Source organism: Panthera pardus, unplaced genomic scaffold (assembly GCF_024362965.1).
Source record: "Panthera pardus isolate Hobbes unplaced genomic scaffold, ASM2436296v1 HiC_scaffold_27, whole genome shotgun sequence".
In the NCBI taxonomy this organism is placed as follows: Eukaryota; Metazoa; Chordata; class Mammalia; order Carnivora; family Felidae; genus Panthera; species Panthera pardus.
The window spans coordinates 67,841,844-67,862,201 of NW_026526843.1; the positions used below are offsets into that span (position 1 = coordinate 67,841,844).

The 20,358-nt window shown below is 40.9% G+C and overlaps 1 protein-coding gene and 1 pseudogene across 3 annotated transcripts in view; one reads left to right on the forward strand and one right to left on the reverse strand.

Annotated features, from left to right (window-relative positions):
- OGT (O-linked N-acetylglucosamine (GlcNAc) transferase) overlaps nucleotides 1–15,878 on the reverse strand; it is a 36,264-nt gene extending 20,386 nt beyond the window's left edge. The window contains exons 1-6 of one of the 3 annotated variants that reach the window (XM_019428712.2): nucleotides 15,613–15,878; nucleotides 12,611–12,761; nucleotides 11,513–11,756; nucleotides 5,269–5,337; nucleotides 1,874–1,990; nucleotides 623–702 (exon numbers count right to left, since the gene is read on the reverse strand). In XM_019428712.2, the coding sequence (XP_019284257.1) occupies nucleotides 623–702; nucleotides 1,874–1,990; nucleotides 5,269–5,337; nucleotides 11,513–11,756; nucleotides 12,611–12,761; nucleotides 15,613–15,649 (698 nt within the window). In that variant the 5' untranslated portion in view covers nucleotides 15,650–15,878. Of the gene's footprint in view, nucleotides 1–622; nucleotides 703–1,873; nucleotides 1,991–5,268; nucleotides 5,338–11,512; nucleotides 11,757–12,610; nucleotides 12,792–15,612 lie in introns of those variants that run through there. The other 2 variants (XM_019428710.2, XM_019428713.2) reach the window with 2 other exon arrangements.
- Nucleotides 15,879–16,331: 453 nt separating this feature from the next.
- Nucleotides 16,332–20,137, forward strand: LOC109254636 (suppressor of cytokine signaling 6-like; annotated as a pseudogene).
- The last annotated feature ends 221 nt before the right edge of the window (nucleotides 20,138–20,358 follow it).

A 20,358-nucleotide genomic window follows, 5' to 3' on the forward strand; every position in this document is an offset into this window, starting at 1 on the left:
TTCACCCTAATAAAATATATTTTTACACTGAAAAATTTTCTATCTCCACATAAGAAATAAGCTCTCTCCTGACAACAAAAACAAGTCAAAAGTCAGGATTTACTTAGCTTTGTGAATCAAAGAAATAATTTAGTCTAAAAGATAACCATTTTGGGGCGCCTGGGTGGCTCAGTTAAGCATCCAACTCTTGATTTCGGCTCAGGTCATGATCACGTGAACTAGGAGATCGAGCTCTGCACAGACAGCGCAGGAGCCTGCTTGGGATTCTCTCTCTCCCCCTCTCTCTGCCCCTCCTCTGCTCATGCACATACACTCTCTCACTCTCTCTTCCCCCCCAAAATAAAAAATAATAAATAAATAATGACCATTTCAACAGTTCACAATAAGAGAAAGGTCAACTAAATTCTTAGAAGGAGAATGGCTTTGAGAAAAGCCAACAACAAAAAGTCAGGCAACAATGCCTATAAATAAGAGGTAATACAGCAGACATGATGAGGGAAGAGCAATATACTAGAAAAGGAAAATGTGTTTGAATGGACCACGGCCATAATTTTAGTCCCAAGTCTCAGGTGTCAATGCAACAAAGACTCAAGAAAATTTATCAGATAGAACATTCTCTCACCGGTCAAAAATCCGTGCCTCTTTCAAGACATTTCCTAAGTTGATATAAGCATCCAGAAAGTTGGGGTCAAGAGTGACAGCCTAAAAATTACAAGGCAGCTATTAGAGCAAGTTAGGATTTCAGATAAACTTTCCAATTACAAGTTTTTATTCTGAGATAATTTTAGGCCTCCAATTACATTTTCTAATATAATTAAATCTTATTTCTTTCACTGAAAACAAAACCCAGTCATTTCAGTACCCTCTCATTATTCACAAATCTCAAGGTTATCAAAGTAACTGCTCATGTAATGTGAGAGCAAAATGTGTCCTGAAGGGAAACATTTTTAATTGGGTCCATTCCAATTTTAATGAGCTAAATACTTCTAATGGTTGGCCCTATTTTATTCAAAATTAATAAGGCTAACTCTTCTAGGGGCACCTGGCTGGCTCAGTCGGCAGAACACGTGACTTTTGATCTCGGGGTCATGGGTTCGAGCCCCACATTATGTGTGGAGATCACTTAGAAATAAAATCTTCAAAAAAAAAAAAAAAAAAAAGTACATACTGTCTGGTTGTGTCTTTTTTGCCACTAATAAATGCCTAAATCTATTAATGGTGATACTCTGATTCTATCATTCCTTTTTCATTTACTAGCTGGAACACTTGTATAAATAAGAAACTTCCCCCTATCCAACTACTGGGTTACCCTGAGGTCCAGTTCATACAGGAGGAAGATAAATGCTTTATTCTTCCCCCTTTAACCAGTTTTCAAAATGAATTGCTCCTGATCTTCCAAAGGTGACCACTGAATTTCTTCTTAGTATATTTATAAACTCATGGATTTTCAATATATTTCCGTTATAATATTCCTAATGTTCAAGTCCCATCTTTATCCAGTGTGAGCCTCTTCCAGTTGCCTCCTGAGTCCTTTAGACATAATGAAAGTAATACCAAAGCTTCCATGCTTTCTGGTACAGAGGGCATTCCAGATGAATTTTGTACATTTCCTACCCCCAGCTAAAATCAGCCTTTTGACCAAGAAACCCTGCTTTTTTAAAGTTGCCCATGAAAAAAATGGATTTTTAATTACTACAGTATTTTCAATGCAAAACTGGAAACTGCCATATCATATACCATCCAGCAAATGCCTTAAATACGGTCAGAGAAACAAGGATATTATGTGACTGATCATGTAAAGGCCTATTATTTAGCTCTAAATAAAAACAGCCCACACACATAAGCACTTCCAATTATTAATTTAATAACTAACCTTTTCAAAGTGATGAATTGCAAGCCAAATCTCCCCTTGTGCATTGAAAACACAGCCAAGATTACTCCAAGCTACTGCAAAGTTCGGTTGCGTCTCAATTGCTTTCAAATAACATGCCTTGGGGGGGGGTTAATGAAAGAAGATGGGAGGGGAAGGAGGTAAAGGGAAAAGGGAAAATTTGTAAAGGGGAAAAAAAAAAGATTGGGGTGGGGGGAAGAAGGTGATATCATTATTCCTTCTCTGACCAGCCAAAAGTGACCCTGCAGCATAGGCTCGCTTGCGCCAAAACTAATGCGCTGCCACAGCTGGCTGCTCCTGCGCCTGCGCCACCAGAACCCAAGTGCAAACCACCATGTTCAGTTCTGCCAACCAACGACCGACCCTCATACTGGGACTCATCTGGGAAGTCAGTTGCCTTAAGACTCTATGTTGGACTCCTCTTATCTGAACACCTAAGGGCTTTTGCTAGGTTTTCAAGTCCGATCTAGAGAGTGCCACTTAAAGCCAAGTTTTCCCACCCCACCCCACCCCCTCACCAGTTTCCCAAAGTGTGTTCTACAAAATGTTAACGGGTATCACTGAAAAAAAGGATTCCATGATCAAGTAAATTAGGAGAAAAGAAACCCAGTTTCTTTGCTACAGAACTTCCCTAAGTCCCTTTGTTTATACGGGATTCCCTCAACTTAGTTGACCATGGAACTCTTTCATTAGACACTTTTAGAATACCACAAAATACATTTTGGGAAATGCTGCTCTAAACAACAACGCTCCTCGCTAACGTCAAAACTGTATTACTGAGGAGAAAAGGGTTTTTCTGCCATGTCAGGTATGAGAAGGTCAGGCTCTAAGTTACATCCTCGCAATGCCCGTCTCCCAAGGGGGACTGAAGCTGAAACCTCATATGACAGGATTGCACCTAGGTTGAGGTCCCTGTAATGCGAGCGCAAACATCGCTTGCGCGACCTAACAGCATCGCATTGCGCAATCGCTGCGAACTGCTGCGCTACAGAGAACACCCCTAGACGCAGCAAACGGCCAACCAGATCCATTAATCTACTAGACAGGCCCATAGAGAATATTTGTTTAATGAGATTAGTTGGACTGGAGGTATGTTAAAACCCAATTTTATCCAAAAAGGCTACACAATAGGACTGAGGGAGCCAGTCAATCAGATTACTCATCTAGTCAACCGTTCACAGGGGCTCATTTGCACGCATTGCGCGTTAACGCTGCGCAGCCTTTGCGCTACTGCAGGGTCACAGCGCATCATCAGAAGAGCAGAATGCTGCAATCCAAACAAAGAAGAAAAAAGGAAAAAAATGAACAACAAGAAGAGTTAGAAGCTTTTACTAGTAAATTATCTCTAATAATTTTTAATATCAATTAACTTTTACTTATCTTTGACAGAATTGTGGCTATAGTATAAAACATTCTCTTACATAACTTGCTTGTAAATAAAATTATTTTAAGCTGTTTCTGAAGCCACAAGACAGAAGATTCAGGCATGGAGGCAAATTGTTTTGCTGTGGCAGTTACAAACCCGTTACCATATTTCTCATCATGTGACTTTTCGGTGCGTTCCTTGCTGGAAGAGGAGGAGGTGTGTGTCTGCCCTAGATCCAGGCCTCGAGCTCCCTTCAGCGAGGCACCTTACGCATGGAATAGGAGGTTTCACCCACCTGAAACCTTCTAAATACAATATCAATGGTGAAAAACCAAAAACAAGAGAGAAAATAAAAACAAGATCATTAGTAAAAGTTCAACAAAGCAATTGAAATTCTTTGGATGTCTATTACATATGGGAATGAGGACAGTCTCAAGTCTGTAACATGGGAAACATGCAGAAGGGAGAGGGTTAATCAGGGCTATTGCATACAGCAGGGATTTTTGCTGGAAGAAAGGCTCTTCGTTTTCTACAAAGACAACTTAATTTTGCTTCCATCTACTAGGAATATGCTGGCTTGAATTTTCAAATGCACTGATTACAAAAGAAATACATTGCATTTCACTCAAGAGTATGTTCTTGTTCACTAAGTCTCACAAAAACAGAATAAACATTTTTCAAACTAGGTGTCTCCAGAGCTCTGAAATAAAGAAGTCAGCAACCTAAGGCAGGCGCAATGTCTCAGCCTAAACCGATCTCTAAAGCTGCAGTGAAGTGCAATTCATGTTAGCTGTCCGCTTGGTGGGGTGACAATTAATAGGAGCTTATTCAATATTTGTTCTATAAATTACCAATTAGATTTATCAACTAAGATTGAAATCCATTACAATTCATTAGCTGGAAACCTACATAAAGGTTAATCCAAAGTGTCAGCAGAATTTATGAGCTATGCACTTAAAACTAGTGCTTTTTAACATTAGATGGTGCTGAAAAGCCTTCTCCCTCCCTGATGAAGCAGTCAAACAGACAGCTACGCTGCGCATACACTCCACGCATTAGCATGCGCGTGGGGCTCAGAGCAACAGGTGGGAGTTTCAGAAGCATTCTGGTTTCTCCCCACTCCTCACCCCTGCAGCGCGGTTGCGTAAGGTGGCTTGTAACAAGACAATTTCATTTGGAAATTTAATTTACAATTATACCAAAAGCTTTAATAACCCAACCTGATGTTCAAATTCATTATTTGGAAACACAGAATGCTAAAAGCCACCTTTCCACTTTGGCAAGTTTTCTTTCGATCAGTCCATTTCCCAAACAAACCAGCTTTGTCCTTCTGCCTTTTTTTTTAAGGAGGTAGGGTGGGGAGGAATAAAAGAAGGAAGTAAGGAAGAAAAGAAGGTAGACAACTAGGGTTGGAAAAGAGGAAAAAGGAACTTAGGGAGGGAGTGGGGACAAGAGGGGGCAGGACGTTCCAATTATTAATTTGCAATCATTTTAACAGCCTTTCTTCCACTGTAAAAAGGGTAAGGAAGATGAAGGGAGGAAGGTTAAATAAGAATTTTAAATGCCAGTATTACAGGGTAACATTTGGATGAAATTCTTCTCCACTTACAAGCCACAAAGGACTTAGAAGAGCAGCATTTTCAATGGCACCTGCATCATATAGGAGTCTTGAGCCAAATCACAGGCGCTCTGCTTGTCATCAGCAGGCAAGCCTCAGATTTGAAGGAATGTTACTTATTCCCACATAAGATCATGACGGAACCCATTGTTATAAAGATGATCTAGCTCAGCAGAAAGGCTCCAAAATGTTCAGGTTCTTGCTTTACCCCCAGATTTAGAACAGAAATGCCAAAGCCTGGCCCTGCTCTAGTCTGAGGTGATTCATGCCGACAGTTTTCCTCAGTTTCATAGGACTGTTTTTTGGAGATAGCTCAATGAAGAGTTGAAGACTTGGCAAAAAGTACAAGTTTTCATAACACTGATGTTTAAATGTGTTCTATCAAACACCTACCTTGGCTTCTTCCAAGCGACCCAGGGCTTTGAGCAGGTTCCCCAGGTCACTGCGAACACAGTACAAATCCTAGAAACCGAGAGATATTCATTAATCATACTGTCGATCAAAAATACCTTGAAATTACTTTCATGCATCTAACTCCCTGCCATTTTCTTCTGTAAACTGAAGACTCTGTTTGACAAATGAAAGTAGAGAACCACAATCCCTCATTCTCAATTCCAAATTCCAAAAAGTTCCCAAAAAACTTATTTGATTAAACCTAACCAGAACTGGCGCGAAGCTATATACAAAATTTACCGATCCCACTTAGTGTGACTATTCACACCTTTTGCTGCAGAAATATAAATGTGTCTTACTAGAAGGTGCTGCTCCAGACCTACCTGGGAGTTTTATACAGATATCACCATCTTTCTAAAATCCTAAAAATCCTGAATTTTGAAATACATTTGATCCCACCAGTTTAAGATAAAAGACCATGGGCCTTACTATAGCTTCTCCTCTCCCTAAATATCAGTCACCTTAAAAAGAAAGGAAAAAAAAGCATTAAATATTTGTTCAACTATTTTGTTCAAAGGTTATGATGAATCACTCCAGTATCAAGGGCCAAAAATTTTCCATGGTGGAAAAAAGTATTTAGCTGTGACTGGCTATCAGCAAACCTACCCTTAGGCTGTCAGGCATATTTAGAAGCCTGGACTTCATTTCAGTATTAGACAGAAGGATTACCATCCAACCAAAGCTTCAATCCTGGCACCTGCCACTAGATTACTCATTAGTATTAAGTGCCATTAGAGTTGAGTGGGTGAATAATGAAAAGCAGTTGACTCTGCTTTTTATTAGCAGCGCAACTGTGTTGCTAGTCATCTGACTCACCAGTCCCTTCATCAGTAAAAAGACTCATCAGAACTGTGAGCTTAAATTTTTGTCCTTGTTTGCCTTTGTTATTCAAATCTATCTGTCAACAAGCACAGACAATGGCAACAGGGAGTAAGCCTATCATTCCAAACTATTGCATGGGTAAAAGAGCCTTAAATTAAGTCCCAGTAAGTGAATTTTTGCCAATTGTGCCGAAGTATCATCATATATATTACTCTATGAACAACTGTATATGGTTTCCAGAATCCGGTGATCAATTTTACTGATAAACAGCCTTTGTGAATGTATGTTATCATCCATCAAGTGAACCAAAAGTCAGCCAGCAAAGAACAGGCTGCCAGGGAACACCTTTATGGTCGACCATACTGGGTCAGTTCCATGATTTCCATGATCTACCTGATGTGTCCAGTCCATCAAGCAATGACTGGCGTTTTGGGAGAGAGTGACAGTCTCCCACGACCTCAGGTACAAAAGGCTAATACTAATCTTCAAAAAAGAAAAAAATCATAGGTATCATCAATCTTATTACAAATTTATCCTCCTCTAATGAGTCTAAGCATTTTTAACCCTATTTATACTCTCAGAAGTAATGAATTCTATAACGTTGTTATCTACTTGTATAACTTTTTTCCTAAACTTTAAGGCTACCCTTCTGTTTTGGCCAACCTTAACTGAACAATCCAATCTGTTCATACTAGCTACTGCTACATCTGATTATTGTAGTTCTACATCTTTGGACATTTACCAATTCCTATGCCTTTTCTGCCATAAGAATCAAAAATCTTTCAATAAATCTCCAACAGTGACCGGAATGAGCAATTCGTTTAGCCAACGATACTGGGCAACTTTTACCCTCTAGGGTTTTTTTTAATGTTTATTTTTGAGAAAGAGAGCAAGCAAGGGGAAGGGCAGAGAGAGAGAGGGAAACAGAGGATTCGAAGCAGGCTCTGTGCTGTCAGTGCTCAGCCTAATGCGGGGCTCGAACTCTCGAACAATGAGATCAGGACCTGAGCCTAAGATGGACACTTAACCAACTGAGCCACCCAGGCACCCCTACCCTCTAGTTTCTATAAACTCTTGGATGGATGCCATCCAAGTCCTGACAGTATCTACTTATATTTAGTGATATCATCTTGATCCACTACAGCATACTAAATCAAGTTAACACAATGCCCACAGTTAAAAATAGACTATCTTCAAGATAATAAGATAATCAACAAGGCAATTTTAGAAAAAGGTTAAAATATTTCATATTAAATACAGTAGAATACTGAAATCCAATTCTCCCATTTGGAAATCCAAACCTTTACACACAACAGATTTCTAGGAAATTCAAGGGTACCATTATTCCCCCAAAAGTTCAAAACCTAAAACTACTTTAAAATGAGTAAGAATTTCCTGTATAACTACCCCTCCTAAAATAGTATTTCCTGCAATTCCTCCTACAGCCCCCACCCCTACCCACAATATCTATATATACACATACACACGAAGTAAAATCAGGTTGATAAAAACCTACAGTAGTTCTCAATCGCCTCTCAAATTAAATTTAAACTCCTCAGCCTCTCTATTCCTTCTAAATCTTCAAATTGACTCTCCTCTACTACACTCACTTTTTGTTACTACTTGACTCACCACTTCAGCCAAGGAAGTCTACTTGCTATTTACCTTCCTACAGAATGCTTAGGTTATAAGCACCCACTCAAGAAAATCTTCTGATTAATACTCTCTAACAGTAATCATCCAAGGAACTTACGCCCTTTTTCCCTTTATGGGTCAGGTTCTATCTCATGTTAAAATCCTCAACTTTTTCTCCCCAGCACATATCACCCCCAATTCCTAATAAAGCACTGCACACACAATAAGCACTCAAATATTTAAATGTGACATTTGCACAGCAAACACAATAAAAAGCAGAGATAGAAAGATACGGTTTTCTACAGTTTATCTGCAGTAAGTGAAGCTCATAACAGTAACAACGTGACAGTAACATGTGATGGTCAGGATGCCAGGAGCTCTCAGTGTTCTGCATCTACAATCAAAGCCAAAGCAACATTTCAACAACCAACAAACCCAGAAACAACACTCCTTAGAGCAACTCAAGGTTATAGCCATTTTACAAAGGACAATTTTATACGTAATTCATAAAAGGGACTGCTGGAACTCTGGTGAACCATCATGTAGATTACCAGCTACAAGAGGACCTTCAAATACAATGGACTAAAATTTCAGTTAACTTATTAAACCGACATCACAGAAGACAATTCAAAATGTCAAAATATGAAACAGCTCTAGGTCTTAAAATTTCTATAATCAAGTCACAGAATAACTTCTATCACTAACTGAAAAAGATAAACACTGCCAAAAACAGGTTCCCAAGAATACCATCGTAACATTTTACCTTTTCACTGCTGCAAAACCAAAATAACCTGATTTTAACTATTTTTCATAGAATGCCAACTACATCTATGATTCAGGTCAACAATGCACTGCCAACAAGGATACAACTTAGGAACAGACTCAAGATTCTCTGTCAGTACTGAATTGACAAAGGCATTTAAGAGTAAGCTGAAATCTAGCTAAGATTAGATATCCTGAAATAAGGTAAAGCATGATTGCTATAGTCTATTTAGGTGAAAAGAAGCAGTTTGCACAATCCTCTTTCCATTCTTACTGGTAAAGGAATAAAAATAAAGCAGCACCTTCCACAAGTAGAAACACAGAACCAGATGGGAATGAATAGCTGTTCAAAGCCTTCAAGCAGTAGTCCCATGATGTATTCTATATTCTAGGACTTTTTTATTTCTTTGGTAGGGCACAACAACCAGCTTTATGTGGACAGGTTAGATACTAAGAAACATGGTTCTGTCTCTCACTGTAGTTTTCCCTTCTCATCATACTCCTACAATTTGGTATATAGTCAGCAGCAATAGACTGCTCTGCTACATATGTAAACAATTTGAAACCTGAGCCAAGGGGAATCAGAGTTCAAGATGTTTGGGGTCACAGCTATGTAAGAGGGTACAAGTGAGTTTATACTCAATCAACAAAAGAAGGGTGGAACCAACCCTGATTAATAAACGGAAAGAACTTACTGTGACATCTAGGTGCACAAGTGAACTCTGAGCCCTGGCAAGAACAGGGGCCAATTATGGGGGTTTCCCCATAATTTTTTGTAACTAAAGAGTACTGCAATTTATAAAAAGTACTTTGTATTTTTTAAAGAAAAAATTACAAACCAGCCACTCAGATTTACATATGTGTGCATTGAGTATCTCTGAAAAGATACTTAAGAAATTAATTTCATTGGCTACCTCCAAGAAGGGTAGCTGGAAGACTTCCCTGTATCCATACAAAAAGCAATTAACATACATACATAACTAATGTTAAACTCAAAATTAACTGGAAAAATAATCATTAAAAGATGTCTTGATAAAAAGCGATTTCAGATCTTTGCACAAGCTACTAAATTAAGCTGCAGTTTCCTAACCTGTAAAATAGGGATAAAGAGACGGCAGAACACGATCAATGGTTTTCAAATGGTATTTAAGGGCTGTGTGCCCGTTGGGCACATCATTCCCTTTGTAATCTTTTATTTCTTCTCTCTTCTGTTTCCTTTCAAGATACTCAAGCTCAATTAAAACAAACAAAAAAGAGACAAAAAAAACAGACTCTTAAATATAGAGAACAAAGTGATGGTTGCCAGAGAGGAGGAGGAAAATAGGTGAAAGGGATTAAGCGTATACTTATTGTGGGGCACCTGGGTGGCTCAGTCAGTTGGGTGACCAACTCTTGATCTCAGCTCAGGTCTCGCATGATCTCATGGTTCTTGGGACTACTGTTAGTGGGAGGACTGCTTGGGACTCTCTCTCTCTCCTGCCCTTCCCCAGCTTCCACTTGCATGCCCTCTCTCTCAAACATTAAAAAAACAAAACAAAACTTAGGGGCGCTGCCTGGGTGGCTCAATCGGTTAAGCGTCCGACTTCGACTTAGGTCATGATCTCGCAGTTCCAGAGTTCAAGCCCTGCATCGGACTCTGTGCTGACAGCTCAGAGCCTGGAGCCTACTTTGGATTCTGTATCTCCTTCTCTCTCTCTGCCTCCCCCCTGCTCGCTCTCTCTCTCCGTCTCCAAAATAAATAAGCATTACAAAAAAGCACTTACTGTGATGAGCACTGAGTAATGTATAGAACTGTTGAATCATTACACTTTACAGCTGAAACTAATAATTGTATGTTAATTATACTTGAGTTTTTAAAAAAAATGTTACCAGGAGAAAAAGAATGACATTTAGGCTCAGGTTTTAATACTTTACTTCACCATTACTAGCTGTGTGATCCCAAGAAAGTTACATTACCCCTATTTTTTTTAATTCGTAAAATTTGCAATAATACCATCTATCTCAAAGGACCATTGTAAACATTAATATCAACATCTGAAACAACTGGCACAGTGTCTGAGGACATAGTAGCCCTTCAACAAATGGTACCTAACATAATTACTTATTAAGTACTTCCAGAGTTGCTGCAATACTAAACGTTGACTACTTAGCTTGGTTACACATTCTTGATTTTTTCCGGATTCCTACACTCCCTCTATCATTACCTCTTAAGTTTGTATCTATCTTCTTTCCCCAACTACATTAAAAGTTCTGAGGGCAAGTCTTACTTTTTTTTTATGACTCTTTCATAGACCCTAATACAGTGTGAACGTAACATCTGCCAGCTGGGCCTCACCTGTTCTCCAGAAAACATCTGCAGTTTAAACAAAACAATTTAAGAACTAATCAAAAACCTGCTTTGGATTCTGCAGTTTAGACAAAACAATTTAAGAACTAATCAAAAACCTGCTTTGGATACTACCACCTCCATTCTACCACTTTAAATTATGTTGAAAGAAGAAAAAGAATTAAGACACTAAGAAATTTTGCAACCTAGTTTCCATGTCACTGATCTGCACAGTGGCATCTTAACTATTTTATATTAAAGATTAAGGCCCTTTATCCACTACTCCTTGAAAATCAATTAACTGTTACAAATACCTATCAGAATGTATCCAAATTTATTCAAAACAACCCAAAGAAACAATGTCAAATGTTCTGTACTTTTACAGGCATTATAAAAATAGATGTAGAGTTCCTTTCAAGAAGGATAATTTTTACATTTCAATGTAACTTGCTAGATAAAATGAATTTTTTAAAACATAATGCAGACCTGGTCAAAGCAATTGCACCATTTTAAGTAAACTAACATTTCTAAACTCTATTCCATGCAAAAGAAAAGGCCTACTTAATGCCTGAAGTAGCAGGCTATGTTTCTTTCTGGGCTTCTGTAAAGGGAAAATAATACCATTAAAATTTTACTCACAGGATTGTACTGAAGAGCAGAGACATAAGCTTGCACTGCCCCTTCCATGTCACCTGCTGCTACCAATGCAGCTGCCAGGTTAATATAACCATCGATGAAATCTGGTTTGAGACGCAATGCATGCCGGTAATGCTCAATCGCTTCCTGCAACTGCCCTCTTTCCTTGTACACGTTCCCCAAATTCGAATAGGCTTCTGCCAGAAGGGGGTTCTGTTTAATCGCCAGAGTGCTAAAGTGAGCAGATCTGGAAAAAGCGAAAAGTATTGGCACATGGGTATGCATGTTACACAAGAGGGTATGGCCCATAAGCAACTCAGTTTCTGAAGATCCTGTGCTATTATTGCTAATTATGTAACAATACATTGTCTTTTAACTAGTGTATAGTAAGAAAAATTTCGGAAATCAAAGTTCCAAATTTCAAATCGGAATCCTTTTTTCTTAGGAGATAAAATTCTTACCAAAGTCTTATTACCGAACTGCCACATAGGAAGCCATGAACACTAAGATTAAGAATGAAAATGCTCTGTGCAGGACTTTCATCTCATCTTCCATTTGTTAACATATAATGACACACATCTTTAAATGTCTAAATAAGCCAGAATGGCAATCTATTAAAAGGATAAGAACACAGATTCCTCCCTTTTGATTAATTCAGCTGATTAGCTAAAAGTAGCATATCATAATGACTTGTGCATTTGCAACTTCAACCACATATGCATCTCCTAACACAGCAATATACACCCTCATTTCTGAGCATTTCCATTCCTCAAGCTGACACATCTTACAAAGGTGAGACTGGATGCTCAGATGCATACTAAGAATAATTTATTTTCTGAACAGAGTTAAGAAAGCAGATGTAGGTGGGGGGGAAAAAGCCAGAAAAGGTCCCTAGCCATACTGATAATATAACCAGCACCACAAAAGGGAGAAAAACTGGCAGCTGGGCATGTCACAAGTGGGCAAAAGAGCAGATGTGCGTTGGTGGCTCAGTTGAAACCCAGTACTGGAAAAATTTTCAGTTCAAATATTTAAGTATCATTTTTTAGGCTCAACACCCAGAGGCAGCAATCACCAGCAGGTAACCCCCCCATCTCCTACCTGTCCAGCCTTCGACACTGGAAGTGTATAGATGAAAGTAATAAAAGCACACCAGTATTGTCTGGCTCTTGTCTCCAGAGCTGCATGCAGTGTCTCTCAGCTGCCTCAAAATCTCCTGCCTGATATTCTCGATGTGCCAACTCAGCTAACCCTTGGAAGGAAAGCATACGTTTCGTTGGTTCTGGAGAATCATCAAAACATTTGAGGGAAGGAGGGGGGAAAACAAAAAGTTAGAAATGCAAACAAAAAAATGTAAAAATATGGTATATTAAACTCAAAGATGAAAACGCTTGAAACTATGTAAAGCACTAGAGTGTTCTGCACTTTACTTATACCCCCAAGTTAACATCAGGTGCAGAAGTGGTATTTTTAGAATTCAGCATTAACTTTTCTTTCCCAAACTAGACAGAAACATTTACTTCCAAATAAGATTACATTTTATGAACAAATATACTTTGTACTTTTAAATTATAAATCAGAGGTAGCATCTAAAGATTCACTACACATTATTCCTTACACCTTAGTTAACATACAGAAACAAAACACAAAACGTGATTTGCAAAGTCACAAAGATTTAATGTCGTCAGAATAACCTACTGGAAACAGAATACTCTGTCCCATGCTTTAGGTTGGATTTGCGGGAGGTGGGGGGGTGGAGTACTGGTAACTCCCTTAACCTGAGTAGCAACACCAGATGTGTTTTTAACTCTTAAAATTACATTGATGTTTTTGTAGATTTCACAACTTAACTGCTTGATTCAATTAAGGGATACACTAGAAACCAGAAGAGGGGGAAAAACGCTGAAAGTAAAGGTGCTATTTTTAAAACAGCTGATAAACAAGATGAATTAGTCTCTCAAGAGCCCAAATATTTAAAAGGGTCATCAGACATTTTAAATAAAGACCCACGATTATATCGCTCCTCTATTACCCCAAATTGACAATGGAGACCAAATTAGCTAAATCCCACCCACACTGTTGTTTAAGACTAGCATTTTCCAAAGAGCTCTGACACCGACTAAAGGATCAAGACATTGCAAACAACCCTACATAAACCAAGCAGTCGCCTACAACTGCAACAGTTTTTTAAAAGAATGGGGAAATGCTAAACTATATAACCACTAGATAAAATGTGACAGAATAACAAATGAAAAGCATTTTGCTGCATCTGACTTAAATCAGATACATAAAGACTAAGGGTGCAGCTAAAGCCCAGAGAGGGAAGAAAAACAAGAAACTGCCTAAGTCTCCATTGTAAACACTTAAACAATGACACATTACTAGGAATTTGACCATAGCACTTTCATTAGGAGATTGGAATGGGAAACGATGTACAAATTACTTAAATTCTACCAAGGTCATAGGGACAAGCTCAAACTTTAGCCTAGCTCCCCAACCATCAGAGCTGGCAAGTTATCTGTATACTCAGGAAAGCAAAGTAAATTTCCTGACAGAATGTAAAGCTGACCACTACACCAGAGCAGCGACTTGCATCCAAACCTGGGTGAGGTTCTACCCAAAACAGAAGCTAGAGAATCAATTACACATTAGACCAGTCTCTAGAACTTCCTAGCTCCTTAACACATCACTTTATCAACTTTTCAAAGCCCCTTATCTGCTAATATTAACACTTGAAATGACAACTTCCTCAAATAAAATAACACACACAGAAAAGGCCAAGCTACTACAGAATCTTAAATCTTTCAGAATCCCTGGAAGGAAGGGGAACACCCACTAATTATTAACCCCACTACCTACAATCTCGTGGATAAGATACAACTGAAGATTCGCCTACTACTTGCTGCAGAATGTCCAAAAATAATAAAACCCTTGACATATCTCAACTGAGAAAAAAAACAAAATAACCTCGTGGGAAACCTTAGAACCACAGCCCAGTTCCCCCCCTTCCGCCCCAAATAGCCTCAATAAGGAAAGGCAGCTGAAGGACACTCCTATAATTTGGTTCTCTTATTTTTAGTACCGAATGCTCTCGACTGAATGGTCTAAAAGGGCAACCGCCTTGCACTTGTGCAGCTACACTCCAGTTGCTTTACAAACTCTTCAAGCAGGGATGAAAACTTAAAAAAAAATAACATACCCTATGAATAAAGAGATACCAAGCTAAAGAATGGGGATGGAAGACCCAGAGGAGGAGGCGGCGGAAGAATACGGGGAGAAAGTAACACAAAGCAGGAATTCGGCGGGCAGGGTAGTCAACGCCAAAGCACCAGCGCCGGGCCGGTTTATCCCCAAGGATAGGAAGTGGCCCGCAGGGCTGGCAACCTCGCGAAGGAAAGGGTGTGGTTCCCCGCGGGAGGGGAGGGAAGACGGGGTGGGAGATCCAGGCTGGGGGCAGCGGGTGGAATCGGGCGGTGGCCAAAGGAACCCCTGGAAATTTCCAATCGAGGCCGGGGCCGCTCGACCGAAGGAACACCAAAAAGGCGCTGCCCAGCGGGGCGCCGCTCAGTATCCCCTCTTCCGAGGTTACTTACAGCACACCCAAGGAGGTTTTGCTCGTCCTCGGGTGATGCAAAGTGAGGCTATGACTACATCGGAATGGCACCCCCGCCCTAGACTGACAGAAAAGAACCAAATCTGGCTAGGGGGAAAGGGCTGGGGTGGGGGGCGGTTCTGGAGGGGGGGCGGTAGGCCGAACTGGGGGGGAAATGGGCTGCGAAGGAGAGGGAAAGGGCAGGGATTCCAACGCAGTCCATTCCGAGACATTCTAAGCGCGCACGTGTGGTAGAAGCGTCCCAAGAGAGTAGGAAGCTAGAAAATTGATGGGATTAAAAAAGCAAAAAATGGAAGCAAAAAACGAACAAGAGGAAATGTTTGAGGCGCGAACAGCGGAAAACCCGAACAGATGCCGGTAGACGACGAAAAGCTCAGCAATGCCGCCGATGTGATGAGGATGGCTAGGGGAAAGGAAGGGAGTGACGAGAGGTAGACGACGGCGCGAGACCCCAAAGGGGCTTCTGCCAAGGTAGAACGGACACCGGTACCTGTGCTGTCGGCCACGTTGCCCACGGAAGACGCCATCTGGAGCTTCTTGAAGGAGAACGAGAAGGGGGTAGTTGACCTACTGCCGCCACTACTGGCAAGAATGTTTCTGGAGGTAGTAAGTAAGAGGGCAGCAGACGCACCAGTATTTTGGCAGGCTTAAGCGGCGGCAGCAGTTACAGGCTTCGAACCTTAGAACTCTGGTTGGCCATCTACCTCTCACGGTCTTGAAATGGCGGCGACGGCTCCTCGGCTGAAACAACACGGGCCGGAACTACTTTCTGTTACAATCAAGTACCAGCGCGGAGGTAGCGCGGTAACCAGCGTAACCGACAAAATGACTATAATCAATGTCGCTAGCTCTTGTGTAACCTTCCGCCCGGGCCCATTGCGACAAACACGATTGTGGCGAGAGCGCATGCGAGCAACGCTGTCAACCTTACTCGTGGTTAGGGCACCGTCTGGGGCAGGAGCGGCCAAGTTTTTCAATAGCGAAGCGGAGGCTTAAAAAGAAACCCGTCTATAAAACGAAAATATTTTTGCCGGAGTTATACAGTCTATTACCTACCCAAGAGAGTAGATTTTAAGGTAAATGCCAGAGGCGTCTAAAAAAATCTCGTCAACTTTATTCGTGTAAAAATCGATAGTTACAAGGTTGATGGATCAACCTGAGCAAATGAATTTGAATGTTTATATTTCACAGACTGAACTGTTCGAAACGATGGCGGAGAAGGTTATGATTTGAACAAGTCTTAATTCTGACTCCAGCCACTGATTTAAGCACTTCGATGAAAAACACTGATAACTTTCACAGGGCCAAAGGAACCCAAACATCTCAGATGTTAGCCATATAGCCGGAAATTTCAAAATCGTTTTGGTGTTCAGCGTAGTTCTGCCCACGGTATTGAGGCAAATGCTTCAAATGCCTTTGCATTCCAAAGGCAACCATAAAAATGTTAAAGATGATTCATATTCGTCAAAATCCTTCACTCCCTTCGGACTTGTGACTTCATTTCCATCATACAGCTTTGCAAATCCTAACAATCGATGGTTCCATTTAGCTCAAGGCAGCTCAACAATGACAGATGAATTCACTTGCCATCTACCTAAAACCACACATCTACATTGAGTCTGAACTGCCTCCACTTCCTTGGACAAATCACCTCTTATGATCCCCCCTGTAGTTTCAAGTCTATTGTTCAGATATTTTGTAACATAGGTATTAATCTGTATCTCCTTGCACAAAGGATTTAAGGTACCTTGCCACATCAGCAAGAAATTATTATAAACTCGTGGAGGCAACAAGGTGGATCTCTCAGAGCCTTTTATTTCAAAGTTACCCTTGATCTAAGAAAACAGGTCAGTAAATTTCTTTTAAACCTTTCTACTACCTAGTCATTTGACTACATTAAAATAAAAAAAAAAAACTAAGCCCTCCAGTTCTGCCTCAGTTTCTTCAAGACAGCTCACAAACTGTTAATTATGCATATGAGCACAGAGAAAATTCATATGAGAATTTCTTCCATCACATCCAATAATTAAGAGTCACATGCAATGAAAAAGACAAAGTTCACTCCACAAACTCTCGCTGAAAATTGGGTACCACTTTCTTCTCTCAAATTGATTTAACCTGGAAAGCCTTTTCTCCCCGCCTCTCATTACGAGTGCCCCACCTGTGGTGACTAAACTCAGCTTTTCAACTTTTAGAACAGACTTCTCAGATGCCACTGGCAGATATTTAGGCCTTACTGATCAGTGGGTGCTAGCTGATTAAGTAAAATTCTTTTTGTCGTTCAATGCCAGGTCTTGTTCCCTGTCAGGTAGGTTATTTGGCCTATCCATACTTGTGATCTGAGTTTCCTTACCCTGAGAGAAGAGTCAGAGAATGTTATGATACATTTCGTTGCTGTGGAAAGCTGGATGGTGGGGCTCACAGTGGTTCCATAGGGAAAAAACCCAGCTGAACTCTCAAGAACCCCCTCCAGGTACCTTCCAGGCATAGCACCTGGAAGGTTTAGTTTGAAGGATTTACTCAATAGATAAACATGCCGTCTTTGGCCAGTCCAGTAAATTTACTAAAGTCTCTGTGCCAGGCACCGCGGGGAACACAAAAATCAACAAGACCAGATCTTGCCCCCAAGGAACTTGAAGCCCAGTTAGTTAGACACTAAAAAGCCACTAGAGCATAAAACAGAAGAGTATTATTTAGGTGATAAATTACATTCAGGTCTATAAATATCTGGGGGAGGGAATAGACACTTCAGGCTGGAGGAGGGTGACCAAGAAGGCCTGACGTGGGCAGTGAAGAGGGTGCTTTTGTGTATTCTCTTTCACACAGATTTCTGTGGATTTTTTTTCTCCCTTTTATGTGCTGCAATTCTAAATTCAGAATCATCTGAAATAAACCAGCTGCTTCTTCCACCCCAATGCAAAACTTTGTTTTCCCACTAACATCGCGAGTGGCGCATTAGGTTTTTGTTACCGTGTAGCAAACGACCACAAATGTAGCGGCTCCAAAGAGCACCCCTTTCTCCGCGCTCGCGCCAGCTCCGGGCGAGGGAGCGAGAGTCACGCTCTGTCCGCGGCCGCCGCCTCCCGCCGCGCCGCTGCCGCCGGAAAAATGGCTCCAGAGGTTCAACGAGGCTGCAGAAACACACGGATGTCGACCCGCGGGCTCTCCAGATGTTCGGGGATAACATTCCAGAGAGAGAGATGGATCCCTCGGGGTCCGCAAACTAGCCACCACGAAGAAAATCCGTCTTAAACCCTTCCAGAAATATTTGAACCTGAATAAAAGTCCACGAGAAAACGGACTTCACGGTAGTACAAGAACCATCAGTAGCCAGGGAGTTTGGAAAACACGATGCCTTATTTGGTAGCCGCTAAGATGGAGATGTGAACAGTTGTGATTATCAACGGTCGAGATGAAAAAGTTGGGGAAACAGATCAAAGAGTGAAACCTTAATAGGTACATTTAAAAGGCTGCTTTCTGCAGAACAAAAGCAGGAAGGCTTGGGGAGCACACACTCTAGGAGCTCTGCCAATTGAGGATACCTTTTCCTCTCCTCAGCACTGATACTCTTTAAAGGTGTGCGCGCTCAGGGGCGTCAGGGTGGCTCAGTCGGTTAAGTGTCCGGCTTCGGCTCAGGTCATGATCTCACCGCTCGTGGGTTCAAGCCCCGCACCCGGCTCTCTGCTGTCAGCACAGAGCCTGCTTTGGATCCTCTGTCTCTATCCTTCTCCCTTTCTCACTCAGACACACTCCCTCTCAAAATAAACAAAAAAAAAAAAAAAAGATTCAAAGACCAATAAAGTCTGCTTCTCTTGATGGCAACCTATCACTACAGTCTCACCAGTGGCCTCTTGATCCACAAACTCTGAAGAGAGGTGTTTCAAAATGCAGGAGGCAAGAGTCAAAGCTTTGGTTCATCCAGCATGGAATGATCTTTGGAAAGATTTTCACAACCTAAGGAACTGCGTGCCAAGAACAAAAGAAGAATTCGCCAAAGAGTTCAGAATCTCAGAAGGAAGATTTGCATCGTCACCTCAATGAATACGTGTCTGTACTTACTGGACCTACACCTCAGTACTGCATTCGGTGTTCTGTGCCTGTAGGTGAAGGGATGTGTTCTTTGGAAGGATCATCCAGCTATTGTCTGATCAGTTCTTCTCCCATGGAAGTTTCTGCAGTTCCTTCTCAAGTGGGAGGGAACTCTTTCTCTGAAAATGGAAGTCAGGTAGACCAGGGCCTAGAGTCATTGCCCCAGAGATCTTTGTGGATCAGTCTGTGAATGGCTTGCTGACACTATAGGCATCACATTGCAGAGCCCAAGAGTAAGTCATGACGATGTCCCTCCACGCTCACCATTACTACCTCCAATGTGGAATAATCAAATCCAAAGCAACTTTAGTGGACTCACTGGCACAGATGTCCTTGTGTCTAACAGTATGTGCTATCATTTCAATGTTGGTCCTGACTCTGCTCCTGGGGTTGCAAGAGTTTATGAGTCAATGGAAAGTAGTGGTCTTATGGTTGTGACAAGAATGACAGAGGTGCTGAAAAAACTTGTGAACTAAAGATGGTCCTGGGAACTGGTCACATGCTGGGAGGCAGAAGGGAATCTAGTAAATGTGCCAGATGGTGCTTTTCTTGTTCTGGATAGTTCTGATGACTTATCTTTTAAGCTCAAGCTTTCACTCCCATGGTGAAACATATCACACTAGAATTGAGCACTCAAACAGTCGGTTTCGCTTTTGTGAACAACCAGATGTGGATGGACAATTCCTGATCTAAATAAATATTCAACCAGGGACTCTGAAAATAGAGCTTTTCGTTATTCACAGCCTCCATTGCCTGAATCTGCCATTTACCCTTTTCAAACTGACCAGTTGGGTGTTGTGATTCATGCAGGTGCGTTCTTTGCAATACCTGCCTCATTTTGTTATGTTTCTGTATACCAAAATAGACTTAATTCAAAAACCGCCTTTGCCAACAAAATGAAGGATTATGGACAGGAACAGCATTAATGAACATTAGCAGAACCCTGCATCTTGCACTTTTTGAGTTCAAGAAAAAGATTGAAATATAGTTTGCAAACTTTCATTGCTATTAAAAACTTTTGCTGCTACAACTGTTACAGTTCTCAGTGCAAAGAGTAATCAATTTGTTTAGGGGCGGAGAAGTGTCAGCAAGTTATCATGTATTTATTTTGGGTTCTTTAAAAAGAAAAGTCTTGGGGACGCCTGGG